At 41.2% G+C, this 22,342-nt stretch overlaps 1 protein-coding gene across 1 annotated transcript in view; it reads left to right on the top strand.

The window, feature by feature from the left end:
* Window positions 1-22,342, top strand: part of mtss2b (MTSS I-BAR domain containing 2b) — a 65,432-nt gene that overhangs the window by 8,208 nt on the left and 34,882 nt on the right. Inside the window, 2 exon segments of the mRNA XM_087180235.1 lie at window positions 13,514-13,575; window positions 13,892-13,965. Of these exon segments, the coding sequence (XP_087036361.1) occupies window positions 13,514-13,575; window positions 13,892-13,965 (136 nt within the window).

The raw sequence follows: 22,342 nt of genomic DNA, 5'->3' as shown, positions 1-22,342 counted from the left end.
CGATTAACCACACAATTGCTTTCTCAATGAGTTGAAATTTGGTCAATTGATTATTTTTGGACTCTGCAAGGTATTGCCATCTGAGCGTCTCTCTTGTTTTCCTGGCTCCACCCTGCTGCCACCATACCTCATAGAGGTAGCAACTATCTTTTATAGATATACTATAGCACCTGGCATTCACTATGAAAAAGGCTCAACAAAATACTCAATAGACTCAATACACACTGTATAATACAGTGAAAGCCTTCGTTTATGAACTGATGAATGAAAGAATGTTGAATCTGTATGTTTTTCTATAACTGGAAGAAAATCTAATCAACACCGGGGAAGGAAATCAGGGGAGTTCGATGGACACCAGGCTCTGAGGCTTCTCTTCCACCTCATTAAAGTAGTAAACTGGAAAAACAACAACATCAGCAAACCAGGAGAAGTGGAAGTAAACTGGTCCGGATCCTCACAGAGACTGCCCATTGTTGTCCCTCCCTCTAAAAGCCTGTGACAATTATGTCCTATGACTCTGGGCCATGCTGCAGAACTGAAGATGCTCTGTAGAAGCGTATCATTAGTCCAATCTGTAATGTGTTTGTGTCTGTGTGGTCCGGAGGACTTCCCACCACAGCGCTGTTGTTAAAAAACAGAGGCCCAGGATGCGTGTCAATAATAGAGACAGCTCTCATCCTCGTGAGTGCTGTTTGTCCATGAGGCCTTGATTTCATCTTCCAAAGTGAGCGGCGGCAGAAGCTTGGTGAACACGTGACTTCTTACATGGCTAGTTTGCAAGCTAACCAGGGACATGGTAACTAGCTGATAAAATACTACAACTAGCCAGATGCAGCTACTCTGGTTATATAAACCTGAGTGATGTGTTACAGCTTATATAATAACTTTTTCTATGATAGCTTTTATACACCAAAATTTAACCCAATGGAAAAACTCTGCATCAACTTACATCACCCCTCTTAGCAATTACATTATTATTGCAGCAACATCCTCTGAAATGACATGATTATAGTCAGTCAGACATTTTCTGCTTCAATGTTGTGGTTTTGAGCTTTCAGGGTTTATATTCCTTAAATCACTGGTTCTCAATTTGTGTCAGTTTAGGGGTCTCTGATGTGAAAAAGTTTGATAATCATTGCCTCAAACATCCGTGTATCTCAAGAATTTCCTCAGAAAATTCATTTTGAATATGAAAGTTGGATTAAAAAGGTGGAAGACAAGCTGAAGAATCAACCAGTCTCTTTGCAGAGAAGCTGATTCTTGAAGTCACAGAGGAAGAAGTTGACGGCAGGTTTTGTTTGTCTTGATGCTTAAGGAAAATTACCCTCATTGACATGCATTGTTTTGTTTTTAAAGGATTCAGATGATTATGACATTGAAACCTGTAAACCACACAAAAACACTCACTTCACTTCTTAAGTAAAAGGTGCCAGTGTGCCAGCAGAATCACAGGACACGTAAAGGAGCATCTCCCTCGTTAGAGCTCGTTAAAATCTCTGAGGTCGTTAGGGCCCTGGGGCTCGTTAGGGCCGGTAGAGATGAATGGAGAGGACTGGTCGTGGGAGGCATGGAGGCTGCTGGGAGCCAGCCAAGACAGCCTCTCTCACTGAGCCCTTTGTCAGGCCTGTCAAAGCCTTCTCATCACACTCAGCTGTTCACTGTAAAACACACTGATCATTATGAACAGGCCAGAGACACAGACAGAGAATAACAATGAATGTGGCAAATCAATATTCTCTTGTTCATTTAAAAAAAGAAGCTACTGGAAGAAAAGAAAGTTCTCTTCATGCTCTATATATCACATCTTCATTTCAGAGAGTTGTGTTTGTCTTGGAATTAACTGTATGTGCATATGTGTGTGTGGTGGCTTGCATGATTGTGGTATCAGACTATATATTGAGCACAAGCTAATTTATTAGTGTATGAAAAATAATCTGCCAAAGAACTGCCATACTGTGAACCCAATAAAGCTGCCAAATTCAGTTGAATGGTTCAGCTGCAGAGAAATTTAGAGTAGAGAAATTACAATGCAGCATCTGCCTTCAGTCATGAAGTAGCTCCGCCCCTCCTGTCAATGAGCCTCTACACCTATGCCTGCACAGCCTAAGCAGCAAATACATGCTCCAAGCATGCCCCAAGCCCCGCCCACCTGGACCCACCATCCAACCTCGCAGGATTTGGTTTACCTGAAATCTGCTATATTTTTATGCGATTGCTCATAAAACAGTCAGCCAATCAGAAGAGAGGCTCAGAGCCTCCTCTCTTCTGATTTGCTCACTGACCTGTTGTTACTAGAGCTCCAGAGAGAAGCCTGAGAGAGGAGATGTAAAACTACACTGAGATGGTTTTTGGCTCTTAAAAACACTAATATATATATCATGGATCAACACTTTAAATAAAACATAGGAGAAGTGCAGAATATGGGACCTTTGAAGTTGTGTGTCTGGTCATATGACCTATGTCCAATATTAACTCTCCTTGCTCTGTTTTGATCTGCACCAAGCAGATAAATGTTCCACCATGCACACCACCTAGCTACAAACTTGTTGTTGCTGGGCAGGTAGTCAGGTTTAATAGAACTATTTTTGCAGAATAGAGCTGCCTGTGACCTTGTGGTTGATTAAATTGGTGAGACTGAACCACAACACTGAAGCGGCAGGCTGTAAAACCCAAACAAAAAGATGCTAAAATGCTGCATGAAGCCGAGGGGAACCACAGAGCTGGTTGACATTGTGCACAGTGATTTGATCCATTTGTTATATAAAAAAAATGTTAAACAGTGCAGCTTCAATGTCAAGGTCAACAGCAATCCTACCAAAGCCACAACCACGATTGCAATAGACTCAGATAATGCTGTAGTTAACATTTGTTAATAATCATGTTTCAAACTTGAACCACAGGACACATTCTAATCCGTTTGGGTTTCATCAGGCTCAGCCATCAAAGATATGTCCCTTTCCTCCTTACCTCTGCACACATATCTCTCTAAGTGCTGAGGGTCACAGTAACAGTCGCCGTCACTTAGACTAAGTGGTCTGACGGACGCAACTCCAGCGTGCATCGACAGCCCTCTCACACGATTGGAGCAGTGCAGATAATAATGACTTTCAGCCCAGCAAAGGAGAGGAGAGAAACAGCTAAGTGGCATCTTCATAGCTGTAAGAGCCTGGATAACTGATGGCTGCTGGTGAACATACCATCCAATGAAATATAATGATGGCCCCACCTCGCTCTCTTCTTTTATTGGTGTGCTGTCAGCCCCGTGAGTAAATCTCTCTACATTTTGTGGTCCATGCTTGATTGTCTACATTTATCTGTAAAATATTGCTTTGGCCCGAAAGCTTTGTAGAGCTGAAAGGGGAAGTCCACATCAAACTCAGACAGTGGAAACAGTTAATGCTATCTGTGGCTCTAGAGGAGGTTTCTCGAACCTTGACAAAATAACCATCATAATGCCATTAGGGTCATCTCAGCTTGGATATGGAGACTTCTGAATTTGAACAGAAAGACTGTGTTACAAACAGGAGACACAGAATGACACAACCAATCTCACTTTTTGCTTGGCTCATATGGAGCATTAGTTTGGACAGGAAGTGCTTTATGTAAGTGTTTTTATTCAGTTGCTGCTAACCAGCTAGTCCTGTGTTTCCCTTCCAGCAGGAATGGACGGGCTGTAACTGGTGACGGTGGTTCTTGTTCTGCTCAGGTGGAAAAGTGGTACATGTGGCGCTACTTCTGTCACCAGCAGTTGACAGCAGGCTAGTGAGCAGTGATTGAACTTTTAAAATGAAATATCTAAATATGGCACCTTTTGCCAAATAATGATCGTCCACGATATAATATCATCAGATTGTCCACACCTACTTTTTCTTCTACATAGATCATAGAGTCATTTTTATCAGTGCTTTATGTAAAATTGTTATTACATATGTACACCTAGGTGTTTGAGTTATGTTAGTGGGAAGAACATCATCCTGTCATTCAGACAGTTATGTTGTAGCTGCGTTTGAAACTAATGCTGGAATCTCTCTTCCCTCCTCATCTCTCATCTTTCTTTCCTGCTGTGATACAGTAGCATATAATGTATGTGTGTACATTCATGACTACCCCATGCCTGGCGCATTACTGTACATGAGATCCAAGAGTACAGTTTTAACCGAAACACGGTGCAGACACCCCGTTGTGCAGATGTTTCACGGATATGGTGTCTGTGATCTCTGGCCTTGCAGTGCAGAGACACAACAACACACAGATGGTTTCCTCTTTCCCCTCATCACTATGTTTAGATTGGAATTAGCTGCTGCACTTCATCAATTATGCAGCAAGGCAGCCTCTGTCTCCTCATCTGCATGCTAATCCCTCTCCCTTTGAAACAAAGTGCCAGCCTATGTGTCGGGAGAAGTGATTTACTCAGCATGGTGGAGGAAATCATGACTCCACTTATCTTCCTCCTGCATAATGCTTTTTTAAACGAGAGAAATACAGGTATACTTAACATTTTTACAGCTGATTTCGAATAAAGTTCCAGTTACAATTTCTCCCTCGTTAGTTTATGACCATTACAAAAATGATTCATATGAGCTCTTTTTAAAGTGGTTAAAGTTTGCTTTAATTTAGGAGAATAACATTTCTCGGGGAAGGTTAGGGAAAGATTCTTGTCATAGTCAGAAGAGACTAACTTAACCATTTGGGGGGAAAAGTAAGAGTTGTTATTTAACAAATAAAATGCCATATATCATGAGGCATTTTCATAGCATATATCATCAAGTATGGTTATTAATCATGCCACCATTATTGGCTAGATCGATCATGAGAGAAGATACTTTCCCAGGACAGACAGCAAAAAGTCACGTTTTGTATGCCCACCATCCAACCCCACCTCGTCCATAAGAGAACTCATTCATTAAGCCTTTGCTGTTAGATACAGTGTTAGGGTGGGGCGATATGGCCAAAAATGTTATTGCATTAAATTTTGCATCTGTTGTTGTGCAACAAAACAACACACCTGTCTGTTTGTCACTCGTAGCACGCGTCATTATCAGTGGATAGGATTGGCTGATTATGAGCTGGGAGGGAGCAAGGTTGGCATTTGTTCATGCAGCAGTGAAACTATCCGACTTTCTATTGAACAATTTTCATATTGCTATTGATGAAGTGTCTTTCTCCTGTACATATCGCTGTTGTTTTATTGCCCAGGCCTATGCTGCTCCTTTTAACCTAACAAGCCCAATATTATATTTTATAAAAGCTTGTTTGCACAAGCACTCCATATTTCAGCCGGGGAAGGATGCCTCCACTATAAAACAATTGAAAAACCCTGCCAGCAGAATATTTAAACAAGTATAGGAATGATTGATGACATTTTGTGTGATATAATCATAATCATAATCTACGACAGCAGTTTTATTATCAGATGTAGGGGCAAGAAATCAATTTCATTTTAAAGCAGGAATGATATCTTTGAGTGTAAAAGCAAATTATCATTGTCTCTCTAAGCAGTATCAATTATTTAGACCAAGTTGGAAAAGATCAGATTTAGGGTTATCAAACTGTTCTTTATGAGCCCAGTTGAACTCATCCATCTCTGAACACATGTCGATGTTTAATCCCTTTCTGTATTTAAAGTGAGACATAAAGCTCTACCTGTGTAAGTGAATCTGAATCACTGTGATGGTGCAGTTGACTACAGAGGAGACAAAAGACCCTGCCATTCTTTCTGGTAGAAGTGGAGACAGATATTATGTAGCATTTTTCTCTTTGGGTTATACATCCATCCCCAACCTTGATAAAAATGAGTTTGATCCTCTTTTTGAAAACTCCCTGCCAGTCGATTATGCATATGAAGCTCTGTGAAATTAGCCTCTTTTGTTTGGTTCTTGCATTGCTCTTTTAACGTGTGAATTGGCTCGATTATACAACAAAAAATCAGGATAATCCTTACATCCCTCTCTGCCTGCCTCCACCCGTTCTCTCTCTCCCTCTGTCTCTCTTGCTGGATTTCCTCTGTTTTTCTGTCTTGCTGTGGGGGAAACAAAGGGAACAAAAGAACGAGAGGAGACAGTAAGCTTCTCATCCACTGTAGTGAGTGGTGGAGTGGAGCTCTCAATAGAGCGCTGGGCAGACTGGGTGGACTGGTGGTGCTGTGAGAACTAGGCCAGAGGACTGTTGACTGAGCCCCAGAGTCCAGAGTCAGGACCAGATGAAATGGAGGATTACTGGGAGAAAGAATGTGAAGGGAAAAGGGAAAAGAAAATAGTCAACGTATTGCTGGGTATCGGGATGAGGGATTATTATTGGAGGATAGGGGAATATACAAGGGTCCTTGTACACTGTCGGATTTAAAACAGGGATCAAGTGGAGGGTAAAACACAGTTTACCTACTTTTTATTTTTATACACACATAAAAAGTCCATTTGAACTTGACTGAAGCCTTTTTTCTCAGCCATAACTCATTCAGAAATTACAAGTGTCATAGATGTGTCAATTATAGATAAACGTGCATAAAACTGTTTCATTGTATAAAAATGGCCTTATAATATTATAACTTCAGATCTTGCTTATACTCATCATGTTTTCTTCTTATCAACAGTAATGCAGCTGATATATCCTCATTTATCCCTGGTTACAGTGCAACCACAAACTGCTCACTCGGTAGCTTTCAACAAAGATGACGCTTCATTCTTAATCCTGCCTCCTAAACTGTGATTGGTTGACTCTTTCTCCAACTGGCAGACACAGCAGACAAAAAAGGCACATCAACAGACCTTATTTGAATCACTGAAACAAATCTGAGATGTGGGAGCAAATTGAGTGGTGTGGAACCAGGTTAAAACAATGAGTTATAATGACACTGAGTTAGCCCATGAACTGTGTAAGGTAGCCCGCAGCTAACTCATTAATCTCCACTAACCAAGTCTTTTTCAGTTTCACACGTAAATCAATTTGAATACATTATTAATGTTCAGAGTGTCCAATTAAGATAGTACTTACTGTATATCCTAGAAACACTCTTAACCAGGGGTCTTCAATTAAAATTCAAACACTTCTGGTTGGGCAACATCTCCTCAAGTCCTTTTCTCTTTTTTTCCCTCTGTTATCCCACTCCCTCATTCATTTGTCCAACCTTTTTTTATCGTCTTGTTTCTCCCCTGTGTGCGTATCTCGAATCACAATGATTGGCTGAGTAACATCACGTGACCAGTGCAGTAAGGGCTAGAAAAGCTATGCCAGTTAAAATAGAAATGCTCCATCAAAATTGAATAATTCTCAATAATTTTGGCGTCTGTGTCCAGATGTGCTTATTAGTGACCCCTGCTCTAAACTGTCCATTCTTTTACAGATATTTATTATGGGAGGGCAAACAGATTGAGCCAAACACTTGCCCTAAGTTTGAATAATAATTTAGTGATTTACTTGGGTCAATTATGAAACGAAAACTGAGGCTGCACCTGAAGACGTTTGTATCGTGGTTTGGGTCTCAGTTTCAGAATCATTACACCTCTAATATTTACTGTGCGTTGAACACATGTGCACATACAAGAAAAACATCCAAACAATTTCGAAAAAAAAATGTACAATATATGGAGGAGCCATGGAAGCTGAATGGGTCAGAAGCACATCCCATAACTGTCACCACCATGGTTCGCTTGTGGCTGTGGACCTTTGTTCCATGTCTTACTCCTTTCTTTCTCCCATCTGTCTCTGTAGCTTTCCACTGAAAGCAAAATGCCAAGAAAAGAAAAGAAAATGACAATATATGTCTCTCCCTGCTGAGAGCTGTTGTGTTGTGCAATAAATCTGTTCATAATGAAAGTGAAAACCAAGGCTAAACCTTTTATTTAAGCACTACCAAAGGTGGAGAGGAGCAGGGATGGAGGAATGAAGGAGTAAAAGAAGGTTAAAGGAGTGATGGAGGAAAGGAAATAAAATGGGAGAGAGGAAGGAGGAGTCTTCATCAGTTTCTGGGGTTAGGATTAAAGTTACAGCCAGACCAAAAGTGATAACGCTGCCAGCCCCTCCAACAGCTTGTGGGTGGATCCATCATCCTGTCAGGCCGAATGCAGTTTGCCTCTTGCCTCCATGGTGGTTTCAGTTTTCGAGTCAAAGGGTGAAATAGAAGCCATATTTTTGCGGTTTTATTCGTATTAGAAACACTACAAATCTCAGGTGTGGCTGGATATCAGTGATTCCAACTGCCTGGTGTGCGACTTCCAAGTGATTTGCCGTTCTTCATAGAAAATGAATGGGAGGCGGCAGCGTATTCAGTGTGGCTTTATCCTGACAGAGGCAGCAATGAAGGAAAGAGGAAGGAAGGGAGGGAATGAAGGAAGACGTATCAAGGTACAAAGTATAAAGTTGAAAATTCCCCTTCATTTATCCCATAAAAGGAAAACAAAAACAGTGATTGCATAACAGTGCATTGATACAATAGAATCATAGTCTTACTATTTGGGAAAGCAGGGAGGGAAGAAAGCTGGGATAGGTTTTTAGTTGTGATATGTTTACACTGCAATGTCTGTATCTGTGTGCCTGCATCTGTGTGTCTATCTGTGTGTGTGCATGTGTGTGTATAAGAGGTAATCATGCATGTCCTGCTGAGTTTTTCTGTGACACAGGAAGTGGTGATGTAACAAGCATACAATCCAAAAGCTTTTTCACACACTCACTGTCTCCCACTCTGCGTCTCTCACACGCTGTGTATCTGCCCCTCGGCCGCCGTGATATTTCAAGTCCTGCAATCATATGAGAGCGGTGGTTATGGTCGCGGTCTTTGAGCTCTCGGGTTGAGGCAAACACACACTCGCGGACACATTTATGGAGCGGAGGGCTCGCAGGCTGAGGCCGATTTCAAAAGAATTCACACAGCAGAGCTTTGACTCTGGACAAACAGCCTCTCTCTTTGTGGGATAATTCAGTTTCCTCCAAGTCCCAAATGTATGAAAATTATACTTAATTTTAACACAATGCTTTCTATACCACTGTGTTAATTTAATTTGTGAGTTTAATTCGTCACCAATTTTAAAATTTATAGCTACCAGCTACAACTTTTTTTCCAGAACAGCATGTCATCATAATTGTTACTTCCTCTGTGTGTCTCAGGAACATGTCTGCTGTCCAGCTCTCTAGCTGGTGACATTTAACCAGTGAAGGTTGTTTAGGAGCAAATATAAAGTCTTGTTGGAAGATGTGAGTGGATGCAGTTAGATGTGAATTCTGTGGTTTTTCTTTTTTGCTTTGTTAATTGAAGAATTTACAGACAGCGAGGCACGATGACCAAGGTCATCTAGGTCCATGGCATGTGTCTGAGTGGTGAAAAACATTAAGAAGCATCAAATAAGAAATTTCAGTTTGAGTACATCAATTATAAATAGCTTCCATGTAACAGATCAGTCAAATCTGACTAGAACACAAGAACAGACAGAGGCACACTCCCACACAGCTGGCTTACATCTATTGTCTGCACAGTTGGAACATTCATTGGCTGTTTGGGCTGAATAAACACGGACTGCACAACAGTGAGCAGACGTACTGTAAGGTTAAGACCAATTCATACCTGTAGCGTGTCCACGGAGGGTCCGCTCAGGTCTGTATGACATAAATGTCACCGTCCACACATGTCTGCAAGGGTCTGTGCATGGATGTCCACGTGTAGCCCAACATTTGTGTCCAGGCAGACTCTCCGCGTAGCAAGCAACTGGGCATGCTCCAGATAACAAACTGCAGTCTTGTTTTGAAGAGAGGTTGTGTGAGGCGATCCGGTGTTACCAACTTTTATATGATTTATCATTGAAACAATATAAAGACAAACAAATGGTTTGGAACTCCTCGCCCTGTTCTCCTATTCGCCTTAAGCGGTCACACATTATATTTTCTCTTTTTTTCCTTCCTCTTGTTCTCTTCTTCTACTTCTTTATTTTTATAGTTGCACACAACGTTGTGGTGCATTACAACCACCGTTGTGAAATGCGGACGCCGTAGAATGAATGGAACTGTGTGCATGTCCACACGACCAGAGAAAAGTCTGCAGCTGTCCGTGTGGACGCAGAAACTATGTGCATGACTTTATGTTGTACGGCTGGATTTTCAGTAGTTTGCAATATTGTGGAATTAGGTTTCTTTATTGTGGAACAGAAACTGAAACTTCTAGTTTCACTAGCTCTGGCTCTCTGTAGATGTGGCCATAAAATATTTGACTAATACTTAACTTTTAAGAGATACCAACTATGTGTGATATTTACCTCTGCCAAGAAGGTTTCCAACCCATTAAATTTAGGGGCAGATCTGGATCATTCATTATAAATTAGAATTTTTTTTCTGAGAAGTCTGGTTTATGTTGTTTCACATTGGCCTTGGAAGTTATAAATATGTTGAGCGAACATGTACATACATGCGATACTTTATGTTTTTAACTTGGTACATGTTCTCAGTACTGCTGCATTTCTGGTTAGCATGTGACTGTTAACTTGGTTTGGTCTCATCATAGCAGAATACTAACACAGTGTGTGTGCGTGTGTGTTGGGGGGGGGTCTGCATGTTAAGAAACAGGAAGAAATGACACACACACACACACACACATATACATTCAATGATAACTTGGTCACTTGCCACCGGGCCATTTTTACAGGATTGAAATGCCTGAAATATGCTAATGAGGTAGAAGGCTGCTCATGTGTGTATGTATGAGTGTGGTGTGTGTCTGTGCGAGGAGGAGGGCGTCACTTCACCTTATCTCCCATCCACACTACTTAAGCTCCGTGGGGCACTTCAAACAGCCTGCGAGGGGAGGTATCAGGGTATGTGTGTGTGTGTGTGTGTGTGTTGGATGGAGGATGGTGGAGGGGTTAGCTTTTGGTACCAAGGGGAAATATGACTGTGATTTCAGACCAAATTAAGCTACATCAAACAGGCCAGATCAAAGAGTATACAGCCCTTACTGTCTGTGCCAGTCTGACATCACGACAGGATGCCCCACCCCCCAACACACACGCATACACACACACACATACACGCACAGTAACATTTCCATCCTGCTGTCCTCCTTAACCTTCATTTTTTTCTCACTATTTCCTGTTTCCTTAAGTTTCTTTTCTCACATTTTCTCTCTGTTTCGTTTCCTCTACGGATATTTAGACCTCATGCTGAAATATCCCCCCGAACACAGAAACAGACACACACACAATTTGCAAGCATTTAACAGGGTTATAGGTTAACCTGGATCAAGTATAATGTAATGTGTGCTGAGGCTGGGGGTGTGTGATAGAGCAGTCATCCAGTCTAAAGGAAGTGTGGGAGGATGGGGGAGCAGCATCCATTAGAGACACAGCTTTAGCTTTGAATTGTGTTAGCAATCCTGGCTGCTCTAGTCAAACCCTTTGATGCTGCTTGATGCCAGTAGCTGTCAAGTGTTCTGTATATGTATGTGTGTGTCTCTGTGTGTCTGTGTTTGGGTAGATGGATTAGGTGGCTGCATAGGGAGGAGAGGAGGGGTGGCTTCTGTATTTGATGGAGAGACTGGAGAGACTAGGATAAGGGTGTGTGTGTGTGTGTCTGTCTGGATGCTTTTGTGGAAAGACAACAGGGAATATCATTGATGAGAGAAAATGAAATGGGTTGAGAGAAACATTATAAACCTCCAGAGGTACAGGAGGAGAACAAAGTGTGTGATCTGCAGAAATGTTTGTGTTAAGCTGTTCAATTAGATATTTGTTTTAAGAACCAAAAACCATCAGAATATCCTTTTACATCTCCTCTCTAATGCTTCGCCTGACCCTATCCTCTGATTGGCTGACACATAGCCAGGCCAACCACAGGTAACAGTTTGTAGCATACTACAGTAGCTTGGTAAAACCCAGTGGTGAATGCGGTCAAATTTGGACTATAATGCTGCTGTATTTCAGAAAAAATAACCTACGTATGGACACTGGTCTGTATATTACTATCTTCAGGAAGGCTGTGCAAGGATATATTGGCTTCCTAACAGCCATTGTCAGTATCATCATACATATCATCATCATTCAGTACCATCATGAACTGAAGGGAATCAACATTTTACTGCGTAGCTTGCTAGCTCGATGACAGAAAGACCACTTGGTGCTGTGCTGCTAATAAAGTTACAACAAAAAAAGAACATCAGTTGGTTGGATGGTGTATCCTGGAGGGCCATGCTTCGCGCATGGCTGAGGGTTGTGACTGCTTTGTTGTGACATCACAAAGTTACAGAAGTCCTGACGGCTGGTTTTAAGGCTCAGTTTCTGAATACAGGCTGTGTGCATTTCTCTGTGGACTGAGCGCTTTGATACTTTCACAGTATTAATATAGAACCTAGACCTGCTTTATAATCAAACAACACATGGACATCTACCTTTCTACTATATGGGACATTTATTTAATACTGAACCATAAAGTCTTATTCAGCGCAATTTCAAAAATTTACTTTAGTAAAACTACACAAATATCATCAAAATGTACCTAAAGTATCGACAGTAAAACAACACAGAATAGTCTCTTCATATTGTTATATTATTAAGTGTATTATAATATTGTTTTACCATTAATGATGCAGCATTTAAATGATAAAGATGATGATCATCAGTCCAAAACCAAAAGATAGTCCAAAAGATATTCAATTTACAATCAAATAAATCAGAGAAGAGCAGCAAATCCTCATATTTAAGAAGCTGGCACCTGAGACATTAGACATTTTGTCTTAAAAAAAAAAAAAAAAGATTTAAAAATGTAATCAATTTCCAAAATAGTAGCCAGTTCATTTTCTGTTGATCGACTAATTGATTAATTGACTGTTTTAGTGCCACAATTTTTAACCACCTTATATACTTGACAGTTGCATCTATAAATGTGTCATAGTAGTTCAAGAGACTTGTAACTATTACTGTCGAGTTAAAGAGGTATAAATTGGAAATACCCAAATAAAATTCAAGTAGCTAAAAATTGTACTAAAATACAGTTTTGAAGTTAATGTACTTTATAGCACTACTGTTATTAATGTTACACCGTGATGTAAAAACCAAACTACTTTAACATTTAGCAGCAAGAGAGACAAATATATATACACATAGTGATGGAGGGAGAAAAAGAGATAATTAACCAGATAATTAGATATAATTAATCAATAGAAGCTGTTAAAATGGTTTTGGTTACAGTTTGACAGTTAATGTAGAAACACAGCCGTGCCCTCATCACTCATATTTCAGTGAAATGTTAAAGAAACAGAAAAAAAAACTTGTCAACAGTTGACGACAGCCATTAGAGTTGTGTAACATGCATCTGCTTAGAGCAACAACTTCAGACCCTCGACTAGTTCAAATCCAAAACTGTGTCAGTTTAGTTGGACACAGACTTCCTGATTGTTTTCCTCTCATTTATTCAAATTTGAAGTATATCTGTCTCCTGGCACCAGCTGTAAAGTGTGGATGGAGGTTTGGCCATAACAGAATTGTTGTGTATAAATATATAATATCAATATTAACATGTCTCGTTGTCTGTGTGTTGCCAGTGCTCCTATCCTGTGTGGGAGGACTTCAGCGCCAAGGCCACTAAGCTGCATTCCCAGCTCCGGTAAGTTTCTTTGACAGACATTTATATAAATAATCTAGTATATAAATGTAAATCTGTTTAGGAATATTGCATATAGCAAAATTATATAATATATATATAGCAAATATTTAAATTGTGTCAAAATTATGAGATACATGTCTGCTTTAGACCTTTTTTATTAACTAAAGCTGAGTGAAAAATTAAGTTTCTCAATAAATTATGCCGTTTCTCCTGCAGCTGTGAAAAGGAACTATTTGCAGAATCGGCTGTGCTGATTAATAAAGCTTAATCATAATACCATTTTATCTAAAGTAATTAGCATTTCCTGTTCATCCAGAACCACTGTCCTGGCTGCTGTGGCCTTCCTGGACGCCTTTCAGAAGGTGGCAGACATGGCCACCAACACCAGAGGTAGGATAACATCTGTATGTGTATTTGTGGATGGGTGTGTGTGGACCGGTCCAGGAAACTATAAACTGCATGCATCAGTTCTGCATATGTCCCTTTGCCAACACTGTGTTGTGTTTTGCTCTTCTGCAGTGCCCTCCACATGAGAGCACTATTAGGAATCTTATGTTGTAGCGATATTATCAAGCAGCCTGTTAAATTGTCCCCGGACTGATGAAAGTGTTTCCAGCAGTGCAGACGTACATTTTGTCCCAAACTTCAAAGCAGCTGGACTGCAAATGTTTATGAAGACAAAAAAAGACTGAAGTATCTCGGAGAGGTTGAAAAGCTATTTCTGAAGCAGGATATATTTTAGTTAGATTTGCCAATGCAATAGGAAGGTCAGCTCCACATTACAGTGAGTTGTGTAACAATGTGGGGTTTGGGAGGCGGATTCCAGCTGCTGTTTGCTGATGCCATATCTTTAAATCTGACAATTTATGAAGCATGAAAATCCTGTGTTGTATCTTTCATCAGAGTTTTATTATTGTCTGGGTGGAAAAGCTGCTGAAACATGTGATCCAGTGAAACATAGTCTATTCCTTTAACAACAACAAGAATATGTATGTATTTAGAACCTGGTTCAAACAAATTGTAACCGATTTAATTTGAGAATTCAGATGCTGGTAAAGAATCAGCAAAATTCAACTTCTGCAAAAACTCCAGATAAGTGACAAATTAAAGGGCAAACCAAAAAAAAAAAAAAAAAAGAAGTTGCTTCAGGTTAACAGGAGGAATTTTATACAGCAACTTTGTTGAAGGTCTCGGTTAGCACTGTATGCTGCTAGCTGCTGTTTCTCACTGGAAGTCCACGTGTCACTGTAGTTAACCAGAACCAGTGGGAGGTGTGTGGAGACTTCGGTGCATGTCGGTTTGTGGCAAGCATACGCTCACCCACCTGTCAGTCAAAGCGGCCACGCTCTCAATAATGTATTACTTGAAGCCTTAATACAATTTAAACAGGTGAGTCATAAAAAAATTCACCCCCTGTACCTGTACCCGGCTGTAAACATGTTTATTTCTGCTGTAAAGTTGGGCATTTTAACATGAGAGTCTATGAGGATTAACTTGCTTATGGAGCCAGCCTCAAGTGGCCATTAGAGGAACTGCAGTTTTTGGCACTTCCAGTGTTGGCTTCATTTTTCAGCCCTCGGAGGCTGCAGATAGGTTAAGACAGGCATGTGGTTAGCCAGTGTTGACAATACAAGGACAACAAACTATATTTTTTACTGGTTTCTGGCAAGTTGCTCCATTTCTAAATAAAAAAAAAATGTCCATAATTCCTCTATTGTCACACTGTGGCATTATGTTTTCCACCCCCCCCTTGCATCACACACCTTCTTGGTTGTTTCTAAATCTTTTGCAAAGCCAGTTGAGATTGTTTTGATATTTTGAATGCAAAGCTCAACGTGGTGTTTTTCCTGCACTGCATTCGGCCAAAAGAACTCACTGAACTTTATTGAATCATGGTCAATGGATTGTTTTTTTGTTTTTTTTGTTTGTTTTTTTTTTTCTTTTTTTGGGGGGGCTTGACACACTTGATATTCTGTGTAGGCTTAAAGCTTGGCACTAGTTTTGATAGAGTGTGGGCTGAGAGCTGAGAAGGTCAGACAAACACTCACCGCCCACTGAAGGCCATCTGAATACTATGGTACCACTGGGGGAAACTAGGAATACGACTGAGGCTGTTGCAACTTATTAGGTGCAGCTGCTAGACACAGTATGTGATGGTGATGTGCTTTTGTGTGTGTGTGTGTTTGTGTGTGTGTGTGTGTGGCTGGCCCCAGGTGGGCTCCTATAGAGGAGGATGGAGGAAGAGGTTCGTGTTGCTTTTACAGGCCAGACAGGAAATCACCGTGCTCTGTCAGCTCATTACACAAGCCCCTACCACTGCCACACATGCAGAGAGGCCGAAATATAACAAATGATGTTGGCACAAAGATGCAGACTGTGCATCAGAGGCTCTTTGTACTTTCTATACTGATGAGTCATTCCTGTTGAAGTCCATTTGTCAGATTGCTGTACAATTGCTGCTCTTTCACAGTGTGTGATGTTCTCTAATAGATTTGTTAAATGGATGGAGGCGGGAGACGACACCAATAATGATGCTCTCTGTCTTCCTTCCCATTCGCTACATCAATGTGCTACTTATTACAGTGTGTGTATGTATGTGTGTGTGTGTGTGTGTGTGTGTGTGTGTGTGTGTGTGTGTTCGAGCCCAAAGGGTACTGATGATCCTGCGCTCTGCTCTTGTACTGACATTCCCATTTATGAGCCTGTATTGGCTGTTTCCATTCTGCTGTCCAAATTTTATGTCAACTGAAATCTATGTTTTCATCAGCTGGTGGAAATGAAAGAGACTGGCGCCGTGCCGGAGCGGACGGTGCTGTCGCCTCACAGCGAGAAGGTTCTGGGTTTGACCCTGGGGCCTTTCTGTGTGGAGTTTGCATGTTCTCCTCAAGCCTGTGTGGGTTTCATCCCCCCACAACCCAAAGACATGCAGGTTAGGTTAATTGGTGACTCTAAATTGCCCGTAAGTGAAAATGTGAAGTGAATTGTTTGTCTCCTGGCGACCTGCCCACCTAGATAGTAAAATGAAACTTCTGGCCCAGTATACACTGGGTTCCACGGCCCCACTCAGACCCATACACTTCCACATCAGGGTAGATTCCAGCTGTTATCCTCCGGATACTGGCTGACAACCAGAACATTTTCTGTGTGTACACCAGAATTGGGCCAGATGTGGAAGTGGCAACCATCTGACAACCATGCTGTATATGGGTCAGACTTGGGCCATAGAACCGGGCCATACATAAAGCCAGAAGAAACACAAGCACATGGAGTATGGCTGTAAACTCTCAGTATTTCTCTTAGCTTCTCTCCCAGGGGTTATATGAGGATGTGGATCAGAAGAATTGAATAGTATTTTAAAGACAAGTTAGGGAATAGCACCAACCAACCACCAGCAACTTTCAGTGGAGTGTCCTGATATAAAGACAAATGTAGGGAGTAGGGGACATTAAATCCTCATTGATCCTCTTTCTGTTATAGTAATTTATTGACTCTGTTCTGTAGGATTATGTGAAATTCTGTACACTAAAGTGGTAACACACACACTGAACAAAGCTGTTTACGGCATCACACTCTGTGTAAGGTGACCAGTGGGAAATAGTCCGGCAAAAGTGGGACTAGCATCTTTGTCCCGCTTGGATCTTGTCCAGGCCTCATTTTCTGCAGAGCCCCTGATGTGTAGGTACCAGATTTATTCAGCTTTCTTTTCCAATAGATAAAGTTAAAGAAGGCAGCAGAGAGAGTGAGAGAAAGAGTTCTACTTGTGTTTGTGTTGGTGTGTATGTGTGTGTGTGTGAGAGAGAGAGAAAGAAAGAGAGAGAGAGAGAGAGAGAGAGAGAGAGATCTTTAGCGAGAAGGTAAAATCCAGCAGGAGGAAATGTGGAAGTGTTTGTGAATTCTCTGGTGAGGGGTGAATTGAAGTGCACTTTCAGATGTGCTCTCTGCTCCCCTCCCATAGCCCAAACTTTCAGTTTCCCTAGGGCAACCTGACCTGTGTGTGTGTGTGTGTGTGTGTGTGTTTGTGAGAGAGAGAGAGAGGGAGAGAGAGTGAAATGAAAGCACATAAGCACACAACATGCCCGCTTCACTGATCAGTTAAGTCAGTGGGGGCCCTGTGTGTGTGTGTGTTTGTGTGTGTGTGTGTGTTTCCCATGTTTAATAACCTGTCCATTTGGCACTGTTAAACACTCCTCTTCATCCCTGCTTCATTATTAGTGCAGACACACACACACACACACAACATGCCCTTATTCACACACTCAGATTTCTTCCAGCCTTTCAAGTCGTACAAACAGTCTATGCTTCATTTTAGGCTTTCTAAACATGGTCTCTTGTCAGTTTTGTTTTGGCTGGAAACTGATTCAATTTCTGCTAAAAAGCTGAAAGCTCCGTGATAGAAAGTGGCTCCAGATTCAGCTGCTGTTCCATCCAGTAGCTGTGGTTTATTGGCCTTACGGGCTTTTTTGATGGAGAGTAAGACCACAGGCTCAGTTCTGTCTCTGGTCAGATGATCTTATTTATATTAACTGGAAACAGGCCCACTCATAAGGAAAACACAGACATTTTAGTTTTTAGTTGATGTTTGTCCGGCCATTTCAGAACGCAGCATCTTGTAGTTTTGGAAGCTTGTCTTAAATTTGCTAAGCAACCTCAGTGCTTTGATGGCCTACAGGAAACACACACCACTGCACACTGGTTGGCTGGCTGGCCTTAACACATGTGTGCAGATCAGGGAAGAAGATAGAATGGAAGCCACAGTTGGTAAAACTGTTTTTATTTTCAAGAACAATCTTTGTCGCCTCCACCAAGGAGGTTAGGTTTTTTGTTTGTTTGTTTGTTTGTTTGTTTGTTTAGCAGCAGTATTACACAAAAGGCACTGAGCTGATTTGCATTAAACTCAGTGAAGAAATGGGGGATGGGCCAGGGAAGAACCAATTAAATTTGATGTGGATCTGGTTAAAGGGGAGGGATCCAGGAATTTTTTAATCACTTTCTGTAACATTGCGAGATAGAGCATTTTTCAACACTTTTCGTCAGTAATGTTTGAACCTTGATGTAAAAAAATCAGACATATTTATGGCGTTGGCTTCAATGAGTTTGTACAATTTGGTGGAAGAAAATGTTTGGCCTTAGCGGACATATGCGCTCTACTGAGAGTCATTTCTAGTTATAAAACTGTTAGTTTATGCCACAATAACCATCTGTTGTGCATTCTTGGACTGATTAAATCTGCCCTTCTCTGTCACCACCCTCTTCCTTTTCAGTCATGTAACGGTGCCATTGCCCAGATCGCAATGATATGCAACATACCTTCCACAGTGGGGACCACATTTCATTTGCTTAGGTGATGAATGTGCTAATTAAAGTATCATTTGATATGAAACTAATGTTTTGGGTTATTTGTATGTTATGCCTCTGGTACTATGTTACTATGTTACATGTCAACAAAAATAAGCTGCGGATTTCAGCATTAAATAGATAAAGTCAGAATCGATCAACTGATGATCTTTTTCAGCACCACAGTCACCTGTGCATAAAATAGTTTTTAAACACTAATTGGGAAACATGCTTCTTGACCTGTAAAGATAGGCAGGGTCCAACGTTATACATTCAGTGTGTTCCTGATGGATTTCATATTGACTCTGAGGTTTTGCTTATTAATGCTCAAGAAAAATGTTCTGATTTTACAGTTTTACTCATCAGCTCCTGTCTGTATTCCTATAACGATGATGATGATGATGATGATGATGATGATGATGCATGTCTATATCCACTCACCCTCTCTCCCCCACTCTCTTTTCATCTCCACACGCTCTCTCTGCAGTAGCAGCAGTAAAACCTGGTTCAGTCCCTGGATTCTCACTAGGCACAAAGCACGGCAATAAAGGGCCACTGTGCATGTGTGCGTGCATACATGTATGTTTCTGTGTGTGTGTGTGTGTGTGTGTGTGTGTGTGTGTGTGTGAGATGATCTGATGGTACAGAATGTGTGGCGGTTTTATCGCCAGGTTGCCTGGCCACATCTTAATACAAGGTTTCATAATGAATATCATAAATCGTATTAACACACACACATGTACGCACTCAGGCGTGTAGACGCAGCTGAATCCTCCTTTCACCCTTTAAACCTGTAAAGTAATAAAATGGCAGCTGATAACAACATGAGGGAGCGTGTTCTCTCAGACAGGTTGCATTTTAAACATGGGTTCTGCAAAAAAAACAAAAAAGAAAAGGTGGGGATCCTGATTTAGGAGATATCCATTTTGTCAGCTGAAGCCCCATATTAGTTTTAGATAAAGATTTGAATACATTTGTGCACAGGGCTGCCGATTTTGTCCCCTATACTTACATTGAAGCTCATTAGGAAGCAATTTGTCAATAGCCAGTATGAATGGGACAAATTATTACTGCAAAAAAAAAGGTTTTATTGTTCATATTGGCACCTGTCTATTGTTTCTGGAAAAGATCAAAGGACACCGGCCTCACTCTCCAGGCAAAGAGAAAATGTACTAAAATCCTTTATTTAGTTGAACGTATGAATTTTTTAAAAAAATGACCTTCATCAGGACAGATATGAAAAAAAATCTAATTGTTCTCTGTTGCCCTCAAATGCCAAAACAATATGACAAGAAGACAAGAGTCAGCTCTCGTCTTTCATCAGAGACTTTGTTCAAAATGTTTAGAGTAATGATTTGATCGTGGCTCAGTGATGCTACATGTTAGCAAGATGAACATTGATGTCATGATTTACCAAGATGGCATTTTCAGATTTGCACAGAATCAATGACAATACCTGTGTTGTGCGTTTGGTTTGATTGAGTGTAAAAAAAAAAAAGCATCTTTTTTTCTGTCGGGAAGCCCAAATCAAAGAGTGCCAACCTGGATTACATGCAGTCACATTGCTCCATGCCTTTATAGTTTAGTGGCTCACTGTTTTCATGCTTTGTCTGTTGTATCTTAATACACTTGCTGATGTAAAATGATCTGTAACTGTACACAAACAAGTACAAGAGTGATTGTTTTTGTAGTAAACAAGAGGAGGGCAGAAACAAGGTTTATCTCAACTGCAGATGGTGAAAAGGAGCAAAGAGAAGCTGGAAAACTCATTTCCAACATGTTTATCGTCCTCAGCGAAGCCAGAGGAAGGGAGCTAGGGGGCAGGAAGCAATGAAGTTTATGGGAAATGTGGTCTTGATTTTGGGGAAACACTACCACTAATAATACCACTGGTGTGACATGTAGGCTGCCAATGAGCCTGACCGTGGTCTCATGAGTTTACAGTCATTTTACCAAGGTAGGAATTTTAATTTGAGAACAGTTTGTTGGTGTTTGAAGAAAAAAAACGCTGCACACAGCACATTTGACAAAAAAAGAAGAAGAGCACATTGATTTGCTGTAAATAAGAGAACCTCAGACGTGAGGCACAGTGGCGCTGTGTGGCGAAATGATACTTAATGTGTTTAAATAGTAGTGAAATGATACAGACCAACAGTTGAGGATTGTTCCAGACCTCCGAGGACTGTATGAAAAGACAGAGGGGTTCGTGCTCGAGAGAACATTGAGTGTAGCAAAGCAATAAAGACAGAGAATAGACAGAGGACTGTTGTGGTGGGATCGTGAGGAAGTCTTCAACGGCGGGCCTGTGTTGTCACTGTGGATACGAGCGTCAGCTAAGTCAGAAGCTTAATGTACCCCCACAGCCCTGTCAGATTAACGCAAGAACCCATTCGTCATAATTTCCAGTTGTACACTAAAGTGTAAAGTCTAAAGTTTACAACTGAATACAATTGAACTGTCATTGTTTCGGTCGGTTTGGTCAGGTTTGCATTGTGTTACTATACGCCAGATGTTTCAGCTGTTTATCTCCTGAGATGTGTCACAAGCTTCTTGAGTGTGTGTGTGTGTGTGTGTGTGTATTTGTGTGTATTCATTCAGTATAATAAGAAAGAATTCAACACTCCCTCATTACCAAAACTGGCTGCTGGGCAGACCACACCGCACTGGATACACTGATGACTTCCTGGGTGAGTGGAAGAGAGATAAGGCTAAGATGTGAGGCCTCTTAACTTAATATGGCTACACCTACACACACACACACACACACACATTATGTACAAGCACACGCATGCAACTCAGCAAAGAGTGGTTTCCCTTATTCAGCTCGCAGCATGGCACCCCCCTGTAAGGACCACCTGCTAGTTAATAGCTCTGCTCACACAAGCACAGACACCCCCCCCACACACACACACACACACACACACACACACACACTTACCCCTACACATGCAATTCTGACATGCATTCTTATATGCTCACAGGCATGTGTGTGTAAACATGTAGGCACTGTTCAGAGCATGCCAAGCAATTTTGACCACACACACGCTCATACACACATGCATGGTCCAGCCTGTTGAATTGACATGCAATAGGAACAATGGACAGTGGTTATTGCCTTGAGGTGCATGTGCAACTGTTACTTGCATTTCAAACAAGGGATAATTATAAGTTTATAGCTTGTGCGTGTGTGATAGAAGCATGTCTTCCCCTTTTTCCGCTCTGACTCTGACATGGATCTGTCATCCCTTCATCCAATCACAGACAAGTGGGATCACATCTACGTGCATGGTTGCCAGGCAACAAGGAGAGGGAGAGAGAGAGAGAGTGTGTGAGAAAGAGAGGGAAGTGGTGGCAGAGAAAAAATAGCCACGTTGTTGCCAAGAGCAGAGGAGAAATCTGAGCAAGATGGCTTAATTGCATTTCACAGATAGCA

This window comes from Seriola lalandi, unplaced genomic scaffold (genome assembly GCF_002814215.2).
Source record: "Seriola lalandi dorsalis isolate HSWRI2012SDOR001 ecotype SW California unplaced genomic scaffold, Sedor1 jcf7180002054898, whole genome shotgun sequence".
Taxonomy (NCBI): Eukaryota; Metazoa; Chordata; class Actinopteri; order Carangiformes; family Carangidae; genus Seriola; species Seriola lalandi.
Note: the sequence above shows the minus strand (reverse complement) of the source record. Positions and strands in the feature narration are given on the sequence as shown.